The 27713-nt window shown below is 43.0% G+C and overlaps 1 protein-coding gene across 1 annotated transcript; it reads left to right on the top strand.

Annotated features, from left to right (window-relative positions):
* The first annotated feature begins 17218 nt into the window (after positions 1-17218).
* Positions 17219-18136, top strand: LOC149277924 (beta-1,3-galactosyltransferase 2-like). The gene has a single exon (XM_089502560.1). It carries the CDS (start codon positions 17219-17221, stop codon positions 18134-18136), a length of 918 nt encoding a protein of 305 aa, XP_089358686.1.
* Positions 18137-27713: the final 9577 nt, after the last annotated feature.

Genomic DNA, 27713 nt, shown 5'->3' with positions numbered 1-27713 from the left:
AAAAAGAGTTATTAGAATTCCATCAGAAGAACAAAATGTGGGTCCTTACCTATACCTCCCAAGTGTCCCTGTTAGGGGGACAGTCCTTCTATGGGACCCACATTCTTCTATCTCTTTCACCCCCCCTCCCCTCTTGATTTAGGAACACAACATTTGCTGGGTTTCAGTATATCTCAACATTTCTAACTGTGTAAACAAAATACAGTATTCTCCTTCTAAATGCCTTGTTCAATCACATAGATAATTATCACGAAAACACAGGGTTACATGAATAGTTTTGGTAAAAGTTCTCTAAATACCTCCTATCAGACCCCTTAGGAAAAAAGTGCTGGGTGGTATGTTGACTCCTGGGCTTCTCTATGTTGAAGAAATTTGTGCTATTGGTATATGCTGCTGCAATTCCACCAATCGCCACACGGTGGAGACTCTAGATTAGGAAAACATACAGGGATATGGACATTTATTAATTACTCCGTTATGGACCAGGGACCGATTTGGGCCCTTTTTATGGAAATAAATAAAATAGAATCTTAACTCATCGGCCTCCATGTGTGTTGGAGAAAGATGACATCATACATGCAATGCTTGAAGCCACAATTTAGTACCACTTATCCTTTTTATTAAGATATGCAGAATGAAACAGAGTAAAAAACACACAACCTTTATTTTTTCTCACACTGATTTCTGGGCCTATAAAGTTTTGTGCTTTGAAGTCACTACAAATTCAGGCTGGCATTTTATCTCTGGATAAATAAAAATTAAATAGTTCAATTTATTCCTACAGTAAGTAAAGTGTCAGGAAATAGATGACCAAATACACACCAGGACAGGCTCTGCCACACTGACACCCAGACACGCACACACCCACACACACCAGGACAGGCTCTCCCACACTGACACCCAAACATACACCCACCAGGACAAACTCTGCCACACCAACACCCAAGCACACACACCAGGCTCTGACACACCAACACCCAAACACACATACACCAGGACAGGCTCTGCCACACTGACACCCAAAAACATGTGTGTTTGTGTGGATAATGTCTAATCCCATACCTCTAGACAGTTTGGACACATTAGAAACGGGAGAGTGGATGCTAAACAATGAAACCTATACCTTTATTTGTGGCTTAGAAGACTAAGCGCAAAATTTAGTTGATTCAGTTTCCGGTTTCATTTATTTTTAGTTTATGGGAAGAATGTAGAAATGTACATTAACGCAACCTACTACATTCCTAGAAAAACAAAGGTGAACTTCAATACAATAGCCTGAGTGACACGATTGGCAACACATAGTATGTGTTGTTTTTTTTCTTTTCTTCATTGATATTATTATTTGTCAACAAGGTATGATCTGCACTTTAACTTCTTGTGGCCGCTTTCTAAGTAAAAAGAAAAGAATGTTAAGCCCTCCTGGAAGGAAGAATACCAACAGTACAAATCACATAAACTTATAGTAAATTTAGAGGGGTGGGGTAAATACCTAGAACATCTAACCTGTGGGCATAGTATGGGGAAAGTTGTTAAAAAATAATAATAATATACCTACCTAATCAATAAAAAATGTAAGATTGTTGAGCTAGTACTGGAGTAATGTCACCCTCTAGACCTGCCGTCCTAGGCCTAGTCCAGTATACACTGCTAGCTAAAACAGTATAATTGTTCAATATTATAGAATATAAATCATTCAACTAGGCAGCCTTTGGGGGAACACACCTCCAGGATCGGGATACACCACTGCCTCTTTCAAAAAAATCTGAATTAAGTCTCCTGTATTCAAGCAGGAAGAGAGAGGCACAGAATTATAACCCTGCCTAATCAGTAATGTTTAACCAATGTTTTGATGACACAATAACATTGCGTCAGTGAAAAAGGTGTTGACGACCAGAATGCCAGCCATAAAATAATAAATACAGTTGTACGATGTAAATGGAGACTGCCCAAATCTGTACACCTGCCAACGTGTTCCAGTGTAGCACCTTTGCGCCAATTTGATTTCGGTTTTAAAATGAATTTTACAAAAAAAAATAAAAAAATCCTCTGTATCCAAAATTCTAAGGTATTACAAGACTTTGTTAATGCGTCGGAACTCTCATTATCTTTTTATATTTAAACAAACAATACCAACTTCCTCAAAGTACAAACCTGTAGAACACCTGCTTTCCCAGGAATTCAAAAGGAAACATTAATTCCAAGCAACAACCATCTCTAAACTTGTGCAATATCTAAGAAATAGAACAAACACATGATTGTTCTATGAGTGCCCACTAACTCATTAAGTGCACTCCCACCAAATATATTTTGGGGTTTTTTTCAGCACAGGTAGGACTTTCATTTGAAATAATAATTATAAATATAAACCATCATTTAGTACTTTTTTTCTCATAGTTTCACCTATAAGAACTATATAAAACCAGTTCAAATATTCTCCAAAAAACGTATTTAGGTATTTGTCCTGTTTTTGGAAACACCTCGTATGCATGGTATTTTCATTTATTTTGGCGCTTACTGGGTTAAGTATGAATGGATCGCTGTTTCTAAACAAGATTATTTTTTAAATGTGGTATGCTGGGAGTTGTGCCCCAATATCGTCCAGAAAAAGAAAAAAACGCTGAACAAAAATATATATTTTTTGAAAGTTGACATCCCGAAGTATTTTACTAGGGGCATTTTAACACTTTTTATTTAACTATTTTAGCACCAGTCTGTCCTAAACAGTCCTAATTTTGGCAGATCACTTAACTGGGCCCATGTCTCATTTGATCCATAGTAAAGGTCCCAAATATCAATTTAACCCCATAAAACTATAAAACTATATATTCCCTGAACGTTGTATAAACTGCCTCCTTCCGGTGCAGCAGGTGCTAGAGCGGCAAACCTTGTGAAACCTTCTCAGATTGCTCTACAGGGTGTGGAATGGTTTCATCATTCAAGGTATTGACTTTACTCTAGAATACGGAAATATCCTGGTTGCTTTAGGCACCTGCAGGAATAAAACGTTCCCACAATCCCTCACGCCAATTTTCCTTTTAATGGGCAAACTCCAATGTTACGGAAAGTTTTTATAAAATAGTGCAAAAAAATGTACAAATGAGAAGTCTAACAACTGCCCTCTCTCTTCTCCCACCACCAACCCACCTACTCTCCTACCCCATGTAGAGTGGGCTTAGGATAATTAAATGTAATATAATTAATCCTGACCAAGCCTATCTGGAACAGCAGGCCATTGCCGGGTGAGTCGCTGGCTAACAGCGCTCCATACTTACCCTACCTGCCTTAAGCATAGAGAAGTAACATGCGGTCATCCCCAGTCCGGCCCTGGCCCTGACAGATGCGCCGCCCAAACCCATCTACCTCCATGGCCATTTGCCGGAGTGGTGGGGGTCTATTATCTCATAGTGGTCCAGAATTTCCACAATATCCTAAATATCCATAAACATCCCTAGGCCAATTATTCATTCTCCTGGGTTAATAGGGTCTCTACTCCCCCCTGAAATATAGAAGTACGTAGATATAAAGAGGCACAATTTAGTGACACGCCAACTGGGAAAACATAGTGAAATTTTCTTAGATTCCTCTACCCCCAGGGGTGGAATAGTTTCGTCATCCAGCATATTGACATTACTCTAGGGCATGAAAGTATCCTGATGCCCCAGCACCCTGCGTCCTTCTTTACTTCAAAACCCCGCACCTCAGCGCAAGTAGATTGGGCTAATAACCTGCTGGTTGTAACGCTTCACCATGCGCTGGCTGGACTTGTTTATACTTTGCCTTATTCATTTCACGTTTCCTGCCACTAGTGGCCGCCCTTGCCATTCAGGACCTCTCAGACTAATTATCAGGTCCAGCTGCAGTGGCTTACCTGATCATGTCAGCCTTTATAAACCTGCCCAGCCCTGCAGTCTGGGCCTTGACAATAATGTTTGAGGACTACCTGTTTGGTACCTGCCTTGTTCCAGTACCTGCCTTGTTCCAGTACCTGCCTTGTTCCAGTACCTGCCGTGTGCCCTGCAAGTGGGCTTCCTGCCGTGTGCCCCGCAAGTGGGCTTCCTGCCGTGTGCCCCGCAAGTGGGCTTCCTGCCGTGTGCCCCGCAAGTGGGCTTCCTGCCGAGTGACTTTCTTTGTAAATATTGTTGTACCACCATATTACAATACAACTCTTAAATCCTGATCTTCTGTCTGTGGATTATTCCTACGCCTGTCTGTAACAACCCCCAGGCCATCATGCATCGTGGGGTACAGACAGAGCCCCTCGTATCCCCTGCACCTGGGCTCCTTATCAACCTGTGTTCTCAGCTCGTGACACTGGTTGGCTTGAATACTTCATTGTATCCAGGGTCAGCTCAGCCCTTTTTCTCCCTGGGGTTGGTTTTTACCCAAGTCAGCATGTAGGGATCTTTAACAAAATGGATTAGTTCTAGCAAACAACCATTTAGCGAATACACCAGACGAGAAAAGAATAGATGTTTGTGTAGTATCAAAATAGAGGCCAGATTCCGAGTTGACCTATGATAATTCAACTCAACCTACTTTTAGTTTACGAGCGACTGGTGAATTAATTGATCTCCGGACACAGTACCTTTCTCCCTTCACTGTTTGAAAAGTCAACAGTACTAATCGTTCCTTTGTTAAACTTCAATGATTACCGTGTATTAAGCTCCATGACCGTTCATTTAATGACATACATTGTTGCTCCAAAAAAAAAATAGCCGGGGGTAGTGTCAATCACTATACATTGACAATAGTGCAGCATAACTCCTATCACTATATACTAAGCCAAACATTGATGTGGTGTAGGCCTACCACTTCATTAGTAGTAGGGATGCACCGAAACTAATTCTGGACTGAAACCGAAAATGCAGCATTTACCTGGCCGAAACCGAATATGGCCCCCCCCACACCGCACCAAAAAAAATCTAACACTTTTATTTCAAGTAAGTAACACAGCACTGCTGAAGATAAATTGACAAAAAAAAAATAATACCATAAGATGCTAGTGCTCACATGCAGTGATGAATATAGGGATGGGAATGTATATGTCTACACATGTTATCATATATACAGGTACATATAGATGAACATGGTGCACTTAAAAATACAGTACACATAGCAGGTGGGGGGTTATGTAAAACCTGTGTAGTGGGATAGGAAACCCAAATCGACATTGAGTCCTCTATTCTTGCTGTTGAATCATTCTGACTTACAACATCTCACCCTCTCTTATCAGATCTGGGTAGTAAGCCCCCCCTCCCCTGCCACACAACATTGAATTCTGTGTGTCGTTTTGCTCCGAAATGATTTAGTCTCTCTCTCTCTCTCTCTCTCTCTCTCTCTCTCTCTCTCTCATGCCCAGGCATACCCAGATTCCAGGATGTACTCCCAGACTTGGCATGATAGGAGTATGATTGCCCTATCTACCCCTTCTCACTCCCTTCTCCCTATCTACCCCCTATCCCCCCGTCTCACTCCCTTCTCCCTATCTACCCCCTCCTAACTATCTACCCTCTCCCACTTTGAAGTTCACCTACCTTTCAGGAGTCCTGCGGTGGGGGTGCAAGGCCTCTGTCTCCCAGCTCTGCCACTGTATGGAACAGTATAGAGTGATGGGAGTTATGATGTACTAGAGCATAATTATATAATAAAAAATACATTGGAAATGGAACAGCATAACACCCATCACTCTCACACACTTACCAATCCGCACACACTTACCAATCCGCACACACTTACCAATCCACACATATACCAATCAACTCTCACTCACTGAATGCTTTCCTACCTTTCCTCTTTTCTCCTTACAGCTTCTTTTCCTCCTCTTCGCTCCTCTTCTTCAGTTCTTCTGTCTTCTTCCGGGTCAGAGGGCACGCACGGCAGTGGGGGCGGCTTCAGTGTTGTGCGCCGGGATCTGACAACAAATCCCGGCGCACAGCAGCTGTTGCCGCGCGGATCGCAAGGGAGCGATATCAGAGGTCTTTAACAGACCTCCGGCTCCCTTGAGTGGTTTTAAGCCGGGCTTAAAATCACTCAAGGGAGCCGGAGGTCTGCTAAAGACCTCCGATACCGCTCCCTTGCGAGCCTGCTCCTCCAGCGGCGGACATTACTGTCGTCTCTGGAGGGGTGCCGGGTGCCGGCAAGTTGGCACCCCCCTGATGAGCGGTACCCAGTGCGGACCCCCCCCCCCTGCCCCCCGCTAGGTACGCTACTGCATACATTATTTTACTGAGTATTTGTGATCAACCTGCATGGGGAACTCAGAGGTCTCAGGAGGATCTGGAAAGACCCTCTTGCAGCCATTTTATTTTGTTTCCAGAAGCATAAGAGTGCTGCCATCTTTTGATTGCTCTGGAGAGCACTCCTACTTAGTTCAATGGGACTGCTTTCCTGACACTGACTGGCTGCTTTAAGTGAATCATATCTAAATTGGGCCATATTCACAAATCTTATCACCATTGCAATTATCAGATTGCAGAGATCTGGAGACGAAGATTAGGGACCCAACTGTCTACTGAGTGGCCTTACCACTTTTGGAGCACCTCACCTTCTAATTATACAGGATAAAGCCCTTCACGCTCCTGAGAATAAGGAACTCTTATTATATGGAACTTATTGCATTTCCTTGAAATTTCAGGGACAGGGATGAGACCCCGAGTATCTCAAAAGGTCATGCTGATGTCTACAGCAGGATCATTATGTTCAATATTATATTACCAGTGGTGGTCCTTTTTAGTCTTGATTTATGACCATTCCTGGGAACCATTAGCCTCCGGTGTGACGTGTTTGTGTATTTATATAAATATATATATATATAAAATGTGTGATATAGGGACAGGGCCATTGGAGGGTCATTGGGTGGGACAGGGGAGGGGGCCCTGTACTATGTTTATGCTGGGCCCCAAGATTTCTCCTCAATGTTGTTGGGCATTGAAAGAGTTCAATGGTCAATGGTGGGAGCCACAAGTAAAGCAATTAAAGACATTTTAGTGTTTACACTGTTTACCACAAGGCAGTGTGAAAAGGGAGAATGTGTTTGACTAGTAGATAGGGTCAAGATACCAGAGGTGGAACACATACACATGATGTACACATAGCTGTCAAAAAAACTCCATTATATTATATGAAAAATCTTATAAGACAATCCGTCTAAAAAACACACAGACCTGTTTTTAAATGGGATAAGTATGGTACGTAATATTCATAGAAATAGAATAAATAAAGACAAATAGTAATAATGAAAAGGGAATGCATAATAATTTAACCCCTTCATGTCCGGTGACGTACCAGGTACGTCATGCCCAAGTGTGATCATTGGTTCTGTGACGTACCTGGTACAATCGCGGTGATCGCAGGGGCACTGTTGCTTAGGGTGACCACATTTTATTTGTGCCACTCTTTGAAATAAAGACCGTGATTGAAATATGATTTCAAAATAACAGCTGAACTGGCAGTTAGTTTTTATTCTTTAATATTAGCCCCTGCTGCCGATATATATTAATATTAGCCCCTGCTGCCAATATATATTAATATTACACCCTGCTACCAATATATATTAATATTAGCCAGCTCTGTCATCCACAGTGCCCACATAGAACCTGACCAGCACACATAGGACTTGCCATCTTTGTCACCAAACAGCCCAGCATTAGTCAACTTTGTCCCCAAACAGCTAGTCCTATGCCATCTTTGTCCCATAAACACCATGCCTGTGCCATCTTGGTCCCCAAGGCTTAAACACCCTGATTGTCCTATGGTTGCCTTTCTACAAATCAATTACACATCTATGATACATACAAATATTTTTACAGTCACTCACTAATTCACACTTTCATTCACATAATTCATTCACACAATCATTTATTCTCTCACTCATTCACACAAATCATTTACATTTATTCATTAATGTATTCTCATAAATTCACCCACACATGAATTCATACTCTCGCTCATTCACACAATTTATCCACACATTAATTCATACTCTCACTCATTCACACAATTCATCCACACATTAATTCATTAATATTCTCACTCATTCTCACTATTTATTTTAATACTCTTACTACCCCCTGTCCCTCCCTTCTCACTATCTACCCCCCTTTGTAGTTCACTTACCTTGTAGAGGTCCTGCAGTGGGAGTGCGAGGTCTCTGCCTCACTGCTCTGCCGTGCCTCTGACGCACACCTGGAGGTGCAGCTATGATGGAGGTTGGGGGCTTGAGCTGGCATCGGATTTAAAAATCTGGAAATGCTATCTGTCAGCACCCTGGTGTTGCTTTGTTACTGACTATCCAGTTCGCCTTAATCCTTGTTTTTTTGAGATACTCTTTGTGATACCTGTCCTTTGTTCCATAGGTTCGCTGTCAGGGGTTACAAAGGCCGTGTGAGTGAGCCTATTGGTCATCTGCAATTGGTTGATGCCAGAGGAGGTCCCTGTAGGCGACCAACAGGCTCATTCGCACTGCCCTGTAACCCCTGACGGCGAACCTACGGATTTCCACTTCCGTGAACTGCCGCGATGCCGCGAAGATAAGGTAAGTTAGATGGGGAAGGGACCGGGGAGATTAGTAGGCGAAGACGAAGACGATCACGAACATCTTCATGGTGTGTGTCTTCGTCTTCGCCTACGGTTTACCGCCGCTGTCTTCTCTTCGGTGTCTCTTCGTAACGAACACGAAAACGCACTCTTTGTGTTCGTTTTCATGTTCGCCCGAAGACGAATGCACAAGTCTAAAAATAACATAAAATCTAACTTAATACAAGTTGGTGAGGAGAACATAGAGTCGGTTTGGGTTACAGTACAATTTGGAAAAAGTAAAGTAACTCGCATAGGTGTGATTTATAGACCCCCAGGACAAGTAGAAGAACTAGATAATCTACTAGTGGAGGAAATAGCTAGAATGACAGTGAAGGGGGATGTTATAATCATGGGTGACTTTAATCTCCCTGATGTGAACTGGAAAATGAAAGTAGCAGGTTGTACCCGGAGTTTGGATATTCTAAACTCCTTACTGGGATTATCTTTAAAACAGGTAGTTGAGGAACCAATTTGTAAGGAGGCCATATTGGATTTAGTGTTCACAGATGGAGATTTGTTAACAGATATTTCTGTAGGTGAAAGTTTGGGATCTAGGGACCATCAGTCTGTGTGGTTTAATATACGAACAGTGACTCAGTCACACCACACAAAAACAAAAGTTTTAGATTTTAGAAAAGATGACTTTTCTAAAATGAGAAAATGTATAGAGGAGTCATTATCAGACTGGGACAATCTAAATGGCGTTCAGGAGAAATGGGATTTTGTAAAAGCTGTTTTATTGAAGATAACAGAAAATTGTATTAGGCTGGTCAGTAAGAGTAAAAAATTAAAGAAACCGCTGTGGTACTCTGCAGAAGTGGCCAAAATCGTAATGAACAAGAAGTTAGCCTTTAGTAGATACAAAAATATCCAAAGTGAGGAAGATAAACAGATCTATAAAATTAGGCAGAAAGAGGCAAAGAAAGATATAAGATCTGCCAAATCACATGCAGAAGAGCGAATTGCCCTCTCAGTAAAAAATTGAGATAAAACATGTTTTAGATATATAAATGAGAAAAGTAAAGCTAAACAAGGATTAGTTAGATTAAAAACAAAACGAATGTATGTAGAAGAGGATAAAGGTTTAGCTGACTGCCTCAATGAATATTTCTGTTCAGTTTTTACAGAGGAAAATGAGGGAATGGGACCTCAGTTGGGAAAAAAGTCTGAATCATTTGAAATATGTGAGTTTATCGAGGAGGAGGTTCTACTTCAGTTGTCTAAAGTAAATACAAATAAGTCGATGGGACCTGATGGGATACACCCCAAGTTATAAAAGCTTGGGGGTGTACTAGCAAAACCGTTAACTGATATATTTAACGAATCATTGGTAATGGGAGTTGTCCCTGGGGATTGGAAATTAGCGAATGTTGTGCCCATTCACAAAAAAAGGCAGTAGGGAAGAGTCGGGCAACTACAGGCCGGTGAGTCTTACATCTGTAGTGGGGGAATTAATGGAAACCATGTTAAAGGAAAGGATTGTTGAACATCTGATGTCACATGGGTTTCAAGATCAAAAACAACATGGGTTTTCCTCAAGAAGATCATGCCAAATGAATCTTACTGATTTTTTTCATTGGGTGACTAAAGTAATTGCAAGATCAAAAACAACATTGGTTTTCCTCAGGAAGATCTTGCCAAACAAATCTTATAGATTTTTTTGATTGAGTGACTAAAGTAATTGATCAAGGTGGTGCAGAAGACATTGCGTATCTGGATTTCAGTAAGGCCTTTGACTCCCACATAGAAGACATAAATTAACTGCAATCTCTGGGTTTAGATCCCAATGTTGTTGAATGGATTAGGCAGCGGCTGAGTGACAGAGGGTTGTAGTCAATGGCGTATATTCAGAACAAGGTCCTGTTACCAGTGGGATACCCCAGGGATCTGTACTTGGACCCATTCTCTTTAATATTTTTATTAGTGATATTGCAGATGGTCTTGATGGAGAGGTATGTTTATTTGCTGACGATACAAAAATTTGCAACAGGGTTGATGTTCCTGGAGGAAGAAGCCAAATGGCAAACGATCTAGGTAAACTGGAAAAATGGTCAGAGCTGTGGCAATTGGCATTTAATGTAGATAAATGCAAAGTAATGCACCTGGGGCATAAAAACCCAAGGGAAGAGTATAGAATATTTGGTGCTGTCCTAACCTCAACGTGCGAGGAAAGGGATTTAGGGGTGATTATTTCTGAGGATTTAAAGGTAGGCAGACAATGCAGTAGAGCAGCAGGTAATGCTAGCAGAATGCTTGGTTGTATAGCGAGAGGTATTAGCAGTAGGAAGAGGGAAGAGCTCATGCCGTTGTACAGATCACTGGTGAGACCTCACTTGGAGTATTGTGTAGAGCACTGGAGACCGGATCTCCAGAAGGATATAGAAATGTTGGAGAAAGTTCAGAGAAGGGCTACTAAAATGGTTTATGGATTACAGGATAAACCTTACCAGGACAGGTTAAAGGATCTTAACAAATATATAGCCTAGAAGAAAGACGTGACAGGGGGGATATGATAGAAACATTTAAATACTTAAAGGGAATCAACAAGATAAAAGGAAGATAATTTATTTAAAAGGAGAAATACTACCACAACAAGAGGACACAACCATAAACTAGAGGGGCAAAGGTTTAATGGTAACATCAGAAAATATTACTTTACAGAAAGAGTAGTGGATGTATGGAATAGCCTTCAAGCAGAAGTGGTAGATGTTAATACAGTAAAGGCATTTAAGCAAGCATGGGATAGGCATAAAGCCAAGCTAGATATAGGATAAGGGCAGGTACTAAAGGAAAGTACTCAGAGGTCGGGCAGACTGGATGGGCCTACTGGTTCTTATCTGCCGTCACTTTCTATGTTTCTAAGAGGTCGGCAGAGAAGGTAGGGAAACGTTTAGAGATCGTGAGAGAGTGATCGGGAATGAAAGTGTGAGTGAGAGTGAAGGAGCATGAATGTGGGCACCGGGCAACTGACCGTGCAAACATGTGCAATACATTTTTTCCACGCAAAGATCCCTAACAGGGTACATACATGGAGAGTAGGGTCAGCGTTTTGTGTGATGCCGCTGGTTCAATCGACAGTTACAAAGCAAGAACTCAGCCCATGCTCAGAGAATACCATTTAATAAACACCTTTCTAAGGCGTAAATATTGGCGTTTCCGTCACACTATATGGCCATATATTGCTTAGCCGGCCCCTATGTCAAAGTACCCCAAGTTAAGCAAATACACTGTAACGGATTTGTAATTTTAGTTTTCTCTGAAGTTTCAATCACTTAAAAAAAAAACACATTGGGGCTTCTAAACTTTGTTTCTATGGCAACAAACTACCACTGTCTGCTTATGTATTACATGACAATTAAATGTTCCCTGAAAAATTATGAATGAGGCCACATTTTACAGAATTAAAAATGCTTGGCCATTCAGCGGTATTAGGAATGAATGCCTTATTTTGTTAAAAAATTATTAAATTCAGCAGAAAATGTGAAGCATCCCCTGTAAGTTTACTTGGTGGATTGCCATTGTTACATGTATGCGTGTTCTCATACGTGTTTATGCTAATACCTTTGTCTCCACCCTGAGTTTACACGCCTAGATCCTCTGACTCATTGTGTTTTCCATAGTGTTTTTCACTAGTGGACTCCCAAGTCGAGTGCCCTGCATTTGGGCTCCCTGGTTGAGTGCCCTGCGAGTGGGCAACCTGCCGTGTGCCCTGCAAATGGGCTTCTTGCCGTGTGTGCCCCAACCAGAGGGCCTTCTGCCGTGTGTGCCCCAACCAGAGGGCTTTCTGCTGTGTGTGCCCCATCCCGAGGGCTTCCAGTCAAGAGACTTTCCTGGTTTATATGTTGTTGTACCATCATCTGAAATACAACCATTATCCGCATCTTCTGTCTGTGATTTATTTCCTGCGCCTGTCTGTACCAACCCCAAGCCATCATGCATCGTGGGGTACAGAAGGAGCCCCTCGTATCCCCTGCACCTGGGCTCCTATCAGACCTGCTCACCCGGTCCGTGACAACCTCTAGTGTTCGCAGCACTGTTCTAAACACTTTTTCACTATATATTTTGTCTGTATTAACCGATATATATACTTTTTAGCCCCTGATCATCACTTTAATTTTTATTATTAGCAGGCCTGGACTGGCCATCGGTGGGCCGGGCCGGATTGTCCTAGGGGCTGATGGAGCTGCAGCTCCAGGCCCCTACCTTAAAATAGGCCCAGTCAAGACCGAACTGACTGGGCCTATGCGAAATCTATGGCCGCATTAACGCAGGGCATAAGGGGCACCTGCCCCTTAAGCCCACCGCAACTGCGACCGGGTCCGCCACTCTAAGGGGTCGGGAAGGCCCCACCAGGGCCGGCCTTACGGGTGTACGGCCGCACAGGGTTTAAATTAAAACATCGGGGGTTTGTTTTTTTTACTTTATTTAACATCCTCCATGTTAAATAAAGTTAACAAAAACTTTATTTAACATGGAGGATGTTAAATAAAGTTAACCCCCCCCCCCCGATGTTTTAATGTAAGCCCTGGTGGGGGCTTCCCGACCCCTTAGAGTGGCGGACCCGGTCGCAGTTGCGGCGGGCTTAAGGGGCAGGTGTCCCTTATGCCCTGCGTAAATATTGGCGTTTCCGTCACACTATATGGCCATATATTGCTTAGCCGGCCCCTATGTCAAAGTACCCCAAGTTAAGCAAATACACTGTAACGGATTTGTAATTTTAGTTTTCTCTGAAGTTTCAATCACTTAAAAAAAAAAAACATTGGGGCTTCTAAACTTTGTTTCTATGGCAACAAACTACCACTGTCTGCTTATGTATTACATGACAATTAAATGTTCCCTGAAAAATTATGAATGAGGCCACATTTTACAGAATTAAAAATGCTTGGCCATTCAGCGGTATTAGGAATGAATGCCTTATTTTGTTAAATTATTAAATTCAGCTGAAAATGTGAAGCATCCCCTGTAAGTTTACTTGGTGGATTGCCATTGTTACATGTATGCGTGTTCTCATACGTGTTTATGCTAATACCTTTGTCTCCACCCTGAGTTTACACGCCTAGATCCTCTGACCCATTGTGTTTTCTTCTTTCTGTTCCAGTAGCTGCAGGATTCCTGAGAGGTAAGACTCCACTACAAAGGATAAAATGCCGATCTCCTTTTTTTCTCTGTATCTTTTCCCTTCTATATTATTGGTCAAAAACTTTTTGGTGTTTTTTGTTACTATACCTTTCCCAAAATTTTTAATGTCGTTATTCTGATCCATTTTCTTAATCGTATTGTTACTCTTAATCATTTATGGCCCATTCATAAATCTTTGCATTTGCTTTATACACTAGTTGAAGTAGTTTCTCCAGAGGAGTCTTGGACCCAAAGGTTTGGAAAAAGTTTTAGAAAAATATAGTATAGTACATAAAAGAGCTTTTCTTAGCAGCTATTACTAAGGAGCGGTACATGACCACCATCGAAGCTAGAGGGAGGTGAAGCACCTTTTAATTTAATTTGATGGAAATCTATTGCTGTAATGAATATTTGCTGGGAAAAAAACCTTGATATTTAAAGGACGGAAATTGATAATTGGACAAACTTTAGGTGTCACTGCTGCTTTGAAATCTTTCTTATGACCTGAAGTTCAGGGTATCCCTGGTTATCACCAGAAGGCAGAATTGACCTAGAAGTTTGTTCTATCAGAGGCATTTCCATATCAGAGAACTTTCAAGTTTGCTTTCAAGTCTTAAAGAGTTTTCCCCGAATCTCAGGGTGAATGGGCAGATTCTCACACCGTCTGGGGCAGACTGCTTCATAATTTACACGATTATATCCCAAACGGTGCTTTTCTCACGGCTGAAATTCAAAATACCTTTTACCTCTAACAAGTCATTGTTTTCTGGGAGATGGAATTTTCTTTTTCTATACTAAGTCAAGAGAAAATGGACTTCATAGAAAAAGATGTGACATCACATAAGCTTTCAGGTCTCTTTTTGTTCCATCTGGAGGAGAGATCTCCGATGTCCTGAAAGCTTATATTACATATTATTCTGTGTAGTCATTTTTTTCTTGACCTAGTGTGGGGAAAAGAGCATCGTCAGAATGGTTTAGAATGGCAGAGAAACCTCTGAAGTGTTTGTCAGCAGCCCGTTGTGTCGGAGACAGGTAGTGTGTCCGAACAAGTCCGAGCAACCTGCGAGTGCGTTACTATCTATTCACATCTGACATCTATTCACCTAAAGACGGAAAGCACTATGATCTCTGTCCGTTTTTTTTATTTTTCACACGCTAATATGTTCCCGTGACACCACGGATGGATGTCCTGTTTAACAATTAAGAGAAATATGATAAGTATTGCTCAAATTTATTTTCTGTGGGATACACTTTTTGTTGTTTTTGGTGGAATTCAATTTATTGTCACTTCATAAGTTCAATATATATATATTTTTTTTTGTTTTTGCTTTTCATTGAATATTGCTTGTGGTATAGGGGGCTGTACCTCTGTAACGTCCACCGTTTGCTGATAGGAATTATCCTCACTCTGTGCTGCTCGTTTCCCGTTTCCAACCTCTAGTGGCCGCTCTTGTCACTCTGAACCACTCAGAGTGATTATCATGTCCAGCTGCAGTTTATTACCTGATCAAGCCAGCCTATATAAACCTGCCCAGCCCTTCAGCCTGGGCCTTGACATTGACGTTTAGGACTACCCGTTTTGGTTCCTGATCTGCTCCTGTTTTGTTCCTGAGTTGCGGCCAGCGCCCCACTAGTGGACTCCCAAGTCGAGTGCCCTGCATTTGGGCTCCCTGGTTGAGTGCCCTGCGAGTGGGCAACCTGCCGTGTGCCCTGCAAATGGGCTTCTTGCCGTGTGTGCCCCAACCAGAGGGCTTTCTGCCGTGTGTGCCCCAACCCGAGGGCTTCCAGCCAAGAGACTTTCCTGGTTTATATGTTGTTGTACCATCATCTGAAATACAACCATTATCCGCATCTTCTGTCTGTGATTTATTTCCTGCGCCTGTCTGTACCAACCCCAAGCCATCATGCATCGTGGGGTACAGAAGGAGCCCCTCGTATCCCCTGCACCTGGGCTCCTATCAGACCTGCTCACCCGGTCCGTGACAACCTCTAGTGTTCGCAGCACTGTTCTAAACACTTTTTCACTATATATTTTGTCTGTATTAACCGATATATATACTTTTTAGCCCCTGATCATCACTTTAATTATTATTATTAGCAGGCCTGGTTTGGCCATCGGTGGGCCGGGCCGGATTGTCCTAGGGGCTGATGGAGCTGCAGCTCCAGGCCCCTACCTTAAAATAGGCCCAGTCAGTTCGGTCCTATGCGGAATCTATGGCCGCATTAACGCAGGGCATAAGGGGCACCTGCCCCTTAAGCCCGCCGCAACTGCGACCGGGTCCGCCACTCTAAGGGGTCGGGAAGCCCCCACCAGGGCCGGCCTTACGGGTGTACGGCCGCACAGGGTTTAAATTAAAACATCGGGGTTTTTTTTTTTTTTACTTTATTTAACATCCTCCATGTTAAATAAAGTTAACAAAAACTTTATTTAACATGGAGGATGTTAAATAAAGTTAACCCCCCCCCCCGATGTTTTAATGTAAGCCCTGTGCGGCCGCAGACCCTTAAGGCTGGCCCTGGTGGGGGCTTCCCGACCCCTTAGAGTGGCGGACCCGGTCGCAGTTGCCCTGCGTTAATGCGGCCGTAGAGGCCGCATAGGCCCAGTCAGTCCGGTCCTGCTGCGGGCCCGGCCGCAGTTGCTGCTTGCTCCGGCAACAAGGTAAGTAGGGTGAGGGAGGGGGGTGCAGTGAGAAGGGGCAGAGGGGGGTTAGATAGTGAGAAATGGAGAGAGGGGGTACATAGTGAAAAGGGGGAACATAGTGAGAAGGGGCAGATAAGATGGGGAGAGGGGGTAGTGTGAATGCGTATGAGAATGAATGAATGAAGAAATGTGTGGATGAATTGTGTGAATGCGTATGACAATTAATGAATTCATGTGTGGATGAATTGCTTGAATGATTTGTGAGACTGCATTAATGAATGTGTTAATGATTTGTGTGAATGAGTAAATGCAAAGATGGCACATGAAGGGTGGGCTTTAACAATAAATAAATATGGGCTGCTCGGGCTTAAATGCCCGGGCCTATTTTTTGTCCCAGTCCGGGCCTGATTATTTGTCTAGCCCACCACCGTCTGCGTCTCTTCTTTCTCTTTATCTTTCCCCTTTGCCCTCTGTGCGCTGGAGCAAATCCCGAAGGCGCAATCTGGGTGCTGGGGCAAGTCCAATTATTCATATTAATATTATAAAAATTAAATGTCTAAAGCAGAAATATTTGCAAATATGCGTGTCTATATGTGGACAATATTTGGTATGTTTTGTTTGGCTAGAACATGCGTCTACTATATGTCTCATCTGATTTTTTTCCCCCCCGATTGCATTTATTTTTTCTAAACGCACAGCTCTTAGAACTGGGTTAAGTTTGGCCCTTTAATATTGTCGTTCCTAATCATACTATTTGTTTCTCTGCCTTTCCTAGGACTACAGGAGGTGGACATGGGTAAAGAACAGTGTTTCAGAAGTTACTACTTGAAGATTTCTATCTTTATTCTAATTTCTGCCTCTGGACTACTTTTCTTCTTTGAAATGGAAACCAATATTTTTGGAAGTCAACTAAAACTGATTACGCATAAAACGGAAAAACCTGTCAATAAGACACCTCCGTTTAGACATCCCTTAGCACCGCCATACCCATACCCCTACCAGTTCCTGATCAACCCACGCGATAAATGCTCACAGCGGAATCCCTTCCTCGTTCTCTTGGTGATTGGCCAGTGCCATGACGTGATGACACGGAACGCCATTCGAGAAACATGGGGGAGTGAAAGTAACTATGAGGACGTGGTGACGGTTTTTCTGGTCGGGTTGTCCACCGTCGCATCGGATGCTGTACAGCAACTTCTGTACGAGGAAAGTCGTACCTACGGTGATATTATACAGCAGGATTTTCTTGATACTTATTATAACTTGACTCTTAAAACCCTTATGGGAATGGAATGGTTAATGAAATTCTGCCCCACCGCCAGTTACGCAATAAAAATAGACAACGATATGTTTCTCAACGTGAATTATCTCGTCCATCAACTCCTGCGCCCCGGGCTGCCAGTCCGTACAAACTATTTTACAGGGTACATTGTCAGAAACACAGGACCTTTAAGGGATAAAGCATACAAGTGGTATGTTCCTGCGGAAGTCTATCCCAATAACACTTACCCTCCCTACTGCTCTGGGCCGGGGTATGTATTTTCCGTTGATATGGCAAAAAAGATCTATGACGTAGCGCAAGTTATTAGGGTCATTCCCATGGAAGATTCCTTTATGGGGATTTGCTTATACGAGCTACAAATCCCCCCAACCCCTCCGCCAGCAAATATATTCAATGGACACCGGATCAATTACAACCGATGTGCCTTCCACAAACTTGTCACCGTCCACCATTACGGGAAGGATGAACTTCGGAGTGTTTGGAAAGACTTTTGGGGAAATAAGACGTTGGACTGTTAAACATATCGAGTCAAAAATATACGACCATTTATCTGATGGAAGAAAGGAGTACAAACCACATAAAATTTAGAAGGGGGGTTTTTCGACCAAAGTAATCCGGCTTCAAATAAAAGATTCCAATAAAGGAGGTATAAATAAAGGCTGTGTAGAGGGTAGAGGAGGGTTATATGGAGGTCGTATATACGAGGAGTTATTGAGAGGGGCTATATGCAGCGATAGGATGAGTAATATGGAGGGGTTATAGGAGTTATAAGCGTTATATGGAGGGGTTATATAGGTCAGTAGGGTAGCACGGGTTTAAGTGGTTACCAGTATTTAACCATGATTTAATTGATTAGAAGTAAACCACGCACTTCATCAGACTCTACTAGAAGAATTACAGTTTTTCGGCACACAGCCGTTCCAACAATTCTGTTTTTAGCTCCACAGTCCCAACGAATAATGTCTGACGGGTACCACGAATCACGCCGGCAGCGTCTCTGTCTTCCTGACAAACTTCCCTTTCTGAGTCAGAAAAAGCAAATTATTTTATTAGCGATTTGTCCTCCTCCCCTAAACACAGCTACCAAAACTATGGTTCCCTTACGACTGGGATTATACGTAATGCTGATTTATCTATAATTTAAAGGGAAATTTATTACTAGTATCAGATTAAAAATTATTCTTAAAAAGGTTCCGCGCTTTTCTTTTTTTTAATATAATATGATGTTAACCTACCTTACTGTATACAGCAATGTATTTTAAAGTGAAGGAGGAAATGTCCTCCTTTATTGTCCTTGTGCTGTCAGGAAATATATAGTTTTATGAGCTTAAATACATAACCGACATGGGCTCAGTAAAGTGATCTGTCAAAATTCCAAGTTTGAAAAAGGTGATGCGCATGTTCCAATTTTTAACACGCAGTGCCTAAAAGACATGCTCTACCCATGTAGGGTGAACTTCGAAGTGTTTGGAAAGACTTTTGGGGAAATAAGACTTTGGGCTGTTAAACGTTCCAATAAAGGAGGTATAAAGAACAGCTGTAGAGAGTATTAAGAGGCATTATTATTTCCTACTTGAGCAGCAAAAAACCCAATATATATTTTGTGGGGTGCACTAAATGAGTTAATGGGCAACAGTGGAGTCTAGAGTTTACATATTTAGAGGGGGCACATGGGGGACAGGGACCAAAGTAGGAGGGCAATTATAAAACACACTATATGTATATATATATATATATGCGTTAGACATGCATTTTTAACTACATAATATGTACTTATCACTTTGAACTGGCAGTTAGTTTACATTCTTTAATATTAGCCCCTGCTGCCGATCTATATAAATATTAGCCCCTGCTGCCGATATATATTAATATTAGCCCCTGCTGCCGATATATATTAATATTATCCCCTGCTGCCAATATGTATTAATATTAGCCCCTGCTGCCAATATATAAATATTAGACCCTGCTGCCGATATGTATTAATATTAGCCCCTGCTGCCAATATATATAAAAATTAGACCCCTAGGAAAGCATTTCCTTGGGCCCCACTCCACAGCATGCAATCACTCGCTCTGCTACCACAGCAAAAAAAAAATATTTGCCACACTGACCGTAGATTAGGGGAAGACTGAGAGTCTATGTAATTAGAAACTTCATAGCATATTTGCGCAAATGTAGTTCCATCAACAAACAATGGAATCGTTCATCCAGCAGGAACATTGAATTGCTTGCTACGGCAAAAAGACAACTTTGCAAACTTAGCACCGGTAAAACTGTTTATATACGGTATTAACCCTATAGTGTAATTGCAATTGCCAGACGTCACCTGCCACGGGCTGGTAATCTTATAAATTTTCAGCTGTATGCGTTCCCGGTCACTAGCTTTCAGATTTCCTAGTACCTACAATTGTGTACACAGGTGCCTGATCACCAAGCTGGCACGAACTTTAACCACAGAAAAACAAGAGGCTTATTTGTATGATTAAAGCATCATTTGCGGCTTTAACCAACCTCCCGTAAAAAGGAACTAACAAAAGCCTAAGGCACCAGTTCAAAGTATCAAGGATCCAGGTAGGAAAGTGTGACCGAGACCGAGTATCTCCGCCGTGTAGGTCTTCCATGGCGAGATTTCCCGAGGCGGCTCAGTATTTATAGCCCTTATTTAACCAGTCACTGGCGGCGACACAGTGTAGGGAGCGAAAACAGACTCTCTATACTGGAAAGGACACAGATACGTATACACATAGAACTAGGTGAAATACAATATCATCCAGATGTTGTGAAATGTCCGGATGTACAGAAAGCTGCCCATAATCAGGCGGCCCCGAACCCCATACATATATATGGACCTGGACGCCTCTGAGAATTGCCTCCGACAGATGCTCCAATTTTAGCGGTTCATAACGTATTCACACTCTACCCGAGAGTTCCAGGGAATCCTGCTGTCCTCCGGTCGGTTTTGTTCTGTAATTCCCACCGCCGCCAGCAGGTGGAGCTGGAGTTACAGGAAAAAGGGAATAAGGATAAGGACAGGGCCAGAGATAACAGGAAACACAGAACGTCGACTACAGTCCTTTGGGTGGCTGTAACCTCTTTCAGGACCAGGGTCCATAGTCTGTGGAGAGGAGGCTGTCCATCAGGCCCCTCCAGGAGCCCCAGTGACAGAGGGTTCCATCGCAGAAAGCGAAAGTAAAAAAAAAAGAAAGTAGCAGAATGCTGTGAACGTCCTCACATTCGTGGAGGTGGAATTACTCTTCTGCTAATTATTTTTGAGTTGCAAGGAGGCTAAAGAAAAAAACTCTTGCACATTTTTAATTGAAGGCCTAGTGAACCAGCAGCCAATCACATGCATAACTCCCAACATTTCAAAATGTGAAACAGGGACACTTTTTTTTTTTTTTTCTCGCGGAACTCACCAATACAAGCTATTGCACTTTACAATGGCGCGCTTGCATCGCCGCTTAACACATGCTTCGTTTTTGTCAGCACAGTCATGCATATTAAAAATAACCAACACATTGAATTGAATTCCCATAAGGCTCAGCCAGACATACTACATCCATGATGCTGGCTGAGCGTCATGGGAAGTGCAGCAACAGTAAAGCTACAGATGCTAGCTATGAACTCAAATTCCCATGATTCCCAGCCAGCCAGCTGTCCACCATAATGCTGGCTGATCATCATTGGAAGAGTAGTCCACAGCAGCAGAGATTTTTTTTAATTAAAAAATGCTAATGCCTCCCTCCGAGGACCTTTACACGCACCTGCCCAAAAACACACATATACGCATACACTGCCCTTACACACCCACATATACACGTACACTGCCCTTACACACACAAATATATGTACACTGCCCTTACACACACACACACACACATATATGTACACTGCCCTTACACACACACGCATACATGTACATTGCCCCCCCCCCCCCGCAGCTGCACCTGAGGTGAGAACGGATCTCACCTCACCCTTCCTCTGCCCCTGCAATTGTATAAATCAATTTTGGGCACCTATTCTAAAGAAGGATATCATAGCCAGGGGCGTGCTGCCCCCCGGCAGACGAACATTCATGGCAGCCGCAAAGTTAAAAACTAAGCGGCTGCCACCGGGACTTTCCGCCGTGCCGGTAGCGTACCTGGCGGGGGGGCGGTCCGCCTGGAGTGCCGCTCACTGAGGGGTGCCGGCATGCCTCCAAAAACGATGCGCGCGGCAGCTGTGGCTGTGCGTCAGGACTTGATGTCAAATCCCGACGCACAACACTGAAGCCACGCCCACCGTCTTCCGCGCTCTCTGCACCGGAAGGACGGGACACAGAAGAGGAAGAAGAAGAGGAAGAATGAAGAGGAGGAGGAAAAGTAACAGTGCCAGAGGAAAGGTAGGAAAATATTAGTAAGTGTGTGAGAGTGATGGGTGTTATGCTATACTTTATGATGAATGTGAATGAGGGTTTGAGATTGCAAGTGTGGGGGGATAGCATGGCATAGGGAGGCTGTCTAGGCATGATAGGAGTATGATTGCTGTTATCAATTTTTTTTTGGTCCAACTGTGGTGTGTTAACAACACTTTTATTAAAAGTAAATTACATACCAAAATTGGACAGAAAAATTCAATAACAGTATTAATAGATATATGCAAACAGCAATCACACGCCTATCATGCTAAGTCAGCCAGTACATGCTAGAACCTGGGCATGATAGGATTGTGATTGCTGTTAATTATATATATGTATATATATATTAATATTGTTATTGATTATTTTTTTTTGTCTAATTTTGGTTTAAAAGTGTTTTTTTTTTTCGTTTTTGGCCAAATGAATGCAGAATTTTCAGTTTTGGTCCAGAATTTTCATTTCGGTGCATCCCTATATGTACTAAGCCAGTCACTGAAGTGGTAGGCCTACACCACATCAATGTTTGGCTTAGTATATAGTGATAGGGGTTGTACTGCAGTATTGTCAGTGTCTGGCTCAAAGTATAGGGACACATTGACGGTGGTACAGCGTAATCCTTAAGTATATAATGATAACAGTTATGCTGTACCACCGTCAATGTGTGCCTCAGTATATAATGATAACAATTTTGCTGTACCCCTGTCAATGTTTGCCTAACCATAGAAACTATGCAGTTTTAAAGTGTGTGTGGGTGGGGGTGCCACATACAGGATCTGCCACAGGTGCCAAATTGCATCATGCAGCAGTCAGACCCAATGGCCATTCCTCAGCTCTTCGTCCCACGTCTTAAAAGGGGTGGGATAAAGAGCTGAGGCACGGCTATTGGGCGGTGCGGTGCGTGCACGCTGGCCGCTTTAATTTCATTAGGCGCCGGTGGAGTGACTGCCGCACGACAGCTGCTTTCAATGTCGCTCGCAGCCGCTTTGGTGGCGCAATGGCCCACTTGACTAGACTTGCCCCCCAGGCCTTAGGCTGCCAGCCCTCCCCTGATCATAGCACTAGAAAGGGTGCAGAGGTGGCCTACAAAATTAGTAAAAGGAATGGAGCGCTATAGTTATGAAGAAAGGTTAACTAATTTAAATCTGTTTAGTTTAGAAAAACGTCGCCTCAGAGGGGATATGATAACATTATATAAATATATTCGGGGCCAATAGAAACCATTGTGTGGAAATCTGTTCATAAACAGGACTATGCATAGGACACGTGGTCATGCGTTCAGACTGGAAGAAAGGAGATTTAGACTAAAGCAGAGGAAAGGGTTTTTTACAGTAAGGACAATAAGGATGTGGAATTCTCTGCCTGCAGAGGTAGTTTTATCGGAGTCTGTACAGACGTTTAAACTGCAACTGGATGGATACCTGGAAAAACATAATATTCAGGGGTATATTCTTTAATTATGGGGAAACAGCTTATTGATCCAAGCAGAAATCTGACTGCCATTTTGGGGTCAAGAAGGATTTTTTTTTTCCCTGGTTAGTGCAAAATTGGAAAGAGCGAAACTGGGTTTTGTTTTTTTTTTGCCTTCTTTTGGATCAACAGCAACAAATTAACCGATATAGGAAAGGCTGAACTTGATGGACGCATGTCTTTTTTCAGCCTATATAACTATGTAACTATGTAACTGGGGGTGGAGTTAAATAAGACAGAAGAATTCCATTAATTAAGGGATGCCTACAAATATTTGCACGCGGTACAATGCACTGGCGTCCATGTGTATAACGTGGAAATAGCGCTTCTTCAACCCTTTTCATTGCCAACCACGTATGTGATACATGATTGGGAAAGTGGACCACGGGAGCCAACCATATATTTCGTACGTGGTGGGAGCGTAGGGTCCCCTGACTGGCAGCAATTTTACACGCTTCGAGAGGTAATCTTGCACGTTTACCAGTAAGTAAAAAATACAGACATGCCCCAAATAGGTGATTTAAAATAATATTCTCTGGGTCTGCACCAACTTTTTTAGTTGCATGTACATGTTGGCATACTTGCCAACTGTCCCAATTTTGCCAGGACACAATTTTTGAGGTATTGTCCTGACAACATTTTGTCCAGGCACGTGTCCCACCTTATGTGCCTGTTGCCCCTTAGCAGCGGCAGCAGGGCCGGCCTTAGGGGTGTGCGACCTGTGCGACCGCACAGGGCGCCATGGTAGCAGGGGCGCCTGCCCGGGACTTGGCTTAAAACATCGTTTTGTTTTTGTTTTGTTTTTGTCTTTATTTAACATCATTCATGGGACGGGGGGGTAGTTTGAAGGGGCAGAGGGGAGGGGTAGTTTGAAGGGGCAGAGAGGGGGGGTAGTGAGGGGGGGGCGACAGAGTAGTCCGCACAGGGCGCCACAACGCCTAAGGCCGGCTCTGAGCGGCAGTGGTCCTACCGCAAGCTTTACTGAGTCTCCGTGGCTCAGTGAAGCTGTATCTGAAATGCGCACAGTCATCTTCTTTCTCCTGACCAGGCATACAGGAGTGTTTCCTCAAAGGGGTGATGCCTCCGCGCGCATCCTTTTTGGCTCTTTTGAAGAGGTGCTCTGTGAGGCCTTGGTAAGCAAAGCTGGCACAAGGGTGAATTTTATCACCTTTACAGAGGCTATTTTGAGGAAAGCAGATAAATAAATAACAAGGAAATTAATGATACTGAGCTGCAGAGAAATAATAGATAATAGTAAAACAAGTTTTGAGAGTGTGTGAGTGGGAGAGAATGCGAGAGTGTGAGAACGTGATAAGAATGAGTGACAGGGTCCATGACAGTGCGAGATAGTGAGTGAGCATGAGTAAGTTAGGATGTGAGAGAGCGTGAATAAGAGTGAAAAAGCAACTGAATTAAAATGATTATGGTGGCAGACTGGAGTTACGGTGTACCACTGTCAATGTCTGGCTCAGAATATATTGATGGGAGTTATAGTGTACCACCATCTGTGTCTAGTCCGGTTCAGTCCAGGTCGCAAGGGCCCTTTCTGAACAATTTCAAAGCAGCATGGAGAGACAGGCACAAGAAGAGAAGGAGTAGTTGCAGGGGTTGCTCGGGCCCCCATTGCATTTGCGACAGCTACGACCACTGTAGTTACACCACTGCACACAGGTGCCTCATTAATGGTGTCCAGAGTAAAATCATTATGTTTCAATCACTGCTAGCTGAAATCAGCCATGAGAGAGAGGCGAGGGGAGGAAGGAGATTCCCAAAAATGTTTTTATTGAAGAGCATATATGTCCTCTATAACAAATTGCTACCGACGCAAGGTGACCATTAGAGAAAGGCGAATGGGGGGCCATGTCTTCCATTCTGCCCGCGTATGTGCCCCTCCTTGGCTCATTCCACCGCCGCATGTCCCTATTTGGAGACTTGAAATGTCAGGTGGTAGGGTTTATGATATCTTTATTCTCGGAGGCTGAACAGCATTTACGTGAATAAGAAAACACATGTCGGTTATAGAGCTGGAGCCACAATATCTACAGCTGGCGGCCATCCATGGTTTTGGTGTTTATCTGAATTGTTTTTTTTGGTGAAATATTAACATAGGTGGAGTTAGTTAAGAGCTGAGGACGCAGATATGCTGTAAAGCTACTAATTAAAAATCCTCAGGCACACCAGTGCTCTGCTTTTATATGTTTGGTGAAGAAACGCAAGGATTCTAAACCATCAACTCAAGCCGCTCTTGACCCGAACACAACTTAGAGGTAACAGCAGACCTGAGGATGGGACTGTCATTCACCATGACTAACAGGTAATTCGTGTGTGAAAACCGACCATTCGCTATGAGAATATATTCCTGATATCAGTCAGAAAAGGTTCATGGTGGAGGTAGAAGACTTGGTGTTTTACTGTTACTCAGTGATACAGACAGGCAAGGCCGGACCAGGAATGAAAAGCAGCCCTGAAAATATTTGGACACCAGCCCCATATATTTTATTGTGTGGTCGAGCTCATGTGCCCTCTTGCCACACGAGGGCCGTAACTAGAACACAGGGCCCCATGCGAAAATTGCCGTGGGGCACCCCAGCTTTTCAGTGCCAAGTTTACCCCCAAACAGCTTAACTGTGCCACCTTTCCCTGAGCTTTTCTGTGCCATCTTTGCACCCAGATATCTTGTCCACAAACAGCTTGTCTCTGCCCCCAAACAGCCTACTAGTGCCATCTCTGCCCCCTACACAGCCTGCTTGTACCATTTCTGCTCCTAAACAGCCTGCACTGGAGAGTCCCTTTAAATTAGTGAGATTTTGAAGAACTCTCCCAAGTTACCTTTGCATTACGCTCTGCTAAATCAGAACAACTCTTTCTTTTATATCAGGTGGTATCAGTAGGGTTGCCATTTGCCAAGTGGCCGGTATTTGACCGCTTGCGGGTGGAGTACTCTGACACGCTCTACAGAGAGCAGGTTTTTGTAGGGAAAGGGCTGTTTTGGCAGTAGAAGTGTAGACCTGATGCACCGTAGCAGATATACAGGTACTCGTAGCTAACTCTCCCAGCACAGCTAATCAACCAGGGCCTTCTCTGCCTGTTCATTGTGTCCCGTTGTTAGTAGTTAGTGGTGTAAAAACTTACATATGCTCGTAGATACCAAATGCAATGCTGAAGCGCAATTTTAACATGTTTGTTTGTGTGTGTGTACTTTAATGTCCCCGACAGTCTTGTCAAAGAAGAATTCACGTTAAAGCACTTTATGAGTATTTAAAATTCATTCTTTAAAACAAATTAGTTACTTAGGAAGAAGCTGCAGCACCTATCTTCCTCAGTGGTCAGATGATTCTCGCCACTGATTTGCTGCTTAATATCATCTGTGAAGAGAGGGTGCAAGGTCAAAGAAAGGGTCAAAGTGATTGATGCAGCCAGTAGGCGGTCTCGCTAAAATCTTTTTTTTTTTATGAATTATGAATTTTTGTTCATAATAAATATTCCTTTATTAAGTTCTGCCTTTGTCTGGTAAAGACGTTACCTGGTGAAACCATTTTATTGGTAATTTGAAATCACATAATTATTGTGTTAAAATATATTGTGTGGGTTTATAGTCTAATTCGCTTGGGGGACTAAGGCACCCCATTTATAAATTGTCTTGGTGGTGGCAACGTTATGATATTAGTTATATCATTATAGTTAATTGCGGGTGGTATTAAGGGTGGATATTTGTATTACTTTTTCTGGACTAGGGCAGACAGATAGTGAATTTAAACCCTTTTACCACCAGAACCAAGTCACACGCACACTTGGAGTAGAGTGCGTTCATGACAGAATTAGCCAAACAGGTTACGGCTGTGACAGTATTAGTGTTGACAAGAGTATTGGGACACCTGACCATTACACCAATGGGACTTTGATGACATCACATTCTAAATACATAGACATTAATATGTAGTTGCCCCCCCCTTTGCAGATATAACGGCTTCCACTCTTCTGGGAAGGATTTCCACAGGATTTTGGAGGTTTTTGTGGAATTTTTGCCCGTTCATCCAGTAGAGCGTATGTGACTTTCGACACTGATGTTGGGCGAGACGCCCGGCTCACAATCTCCGTTCCGGTTCATCCAAAGGTGTTGGATGGGGTTGAGGTCGGGGCTCTGTGCTGTCGGTCAGGTTCTTCCTCCACAAACCCATCCAACCATGTCTTTATGGAGCTTGCTTTGTGGGCTGGAGCGCAGTCACGCTGGA

This window comes from Sceloporus occidentalis, unplaced genomic scaffold (genome assembly GCF_023333645.1).
Source record: "Sceloporus occidentalis isolate IW3139 unplaced genomic scaffold, rSceOcc1.0.p SCAF_205, whole genome shotgun sequence".
In the NCBI taxonomy this organism is placed as follows: domain Eukaryota; kingdom Metazoa; phylum Chordata; class Lepidosauria; order Squamata; family Phrynosomatidae; genus Sceloporus; species Sceloporus occidentalis.
This window is presented reverse-complemented; position numbering and strand designations above follow the sequence as displayed.

What these genes read in the sequence shown, in the direction of transcription:
- LOC149277924 (XM_089502560.1), top strand. Translation starts at nt 17,219, where the DNA reads ATGGAAACCAATATTTTTGGAAGTCAACTAAAACTGATTACGCATAAA.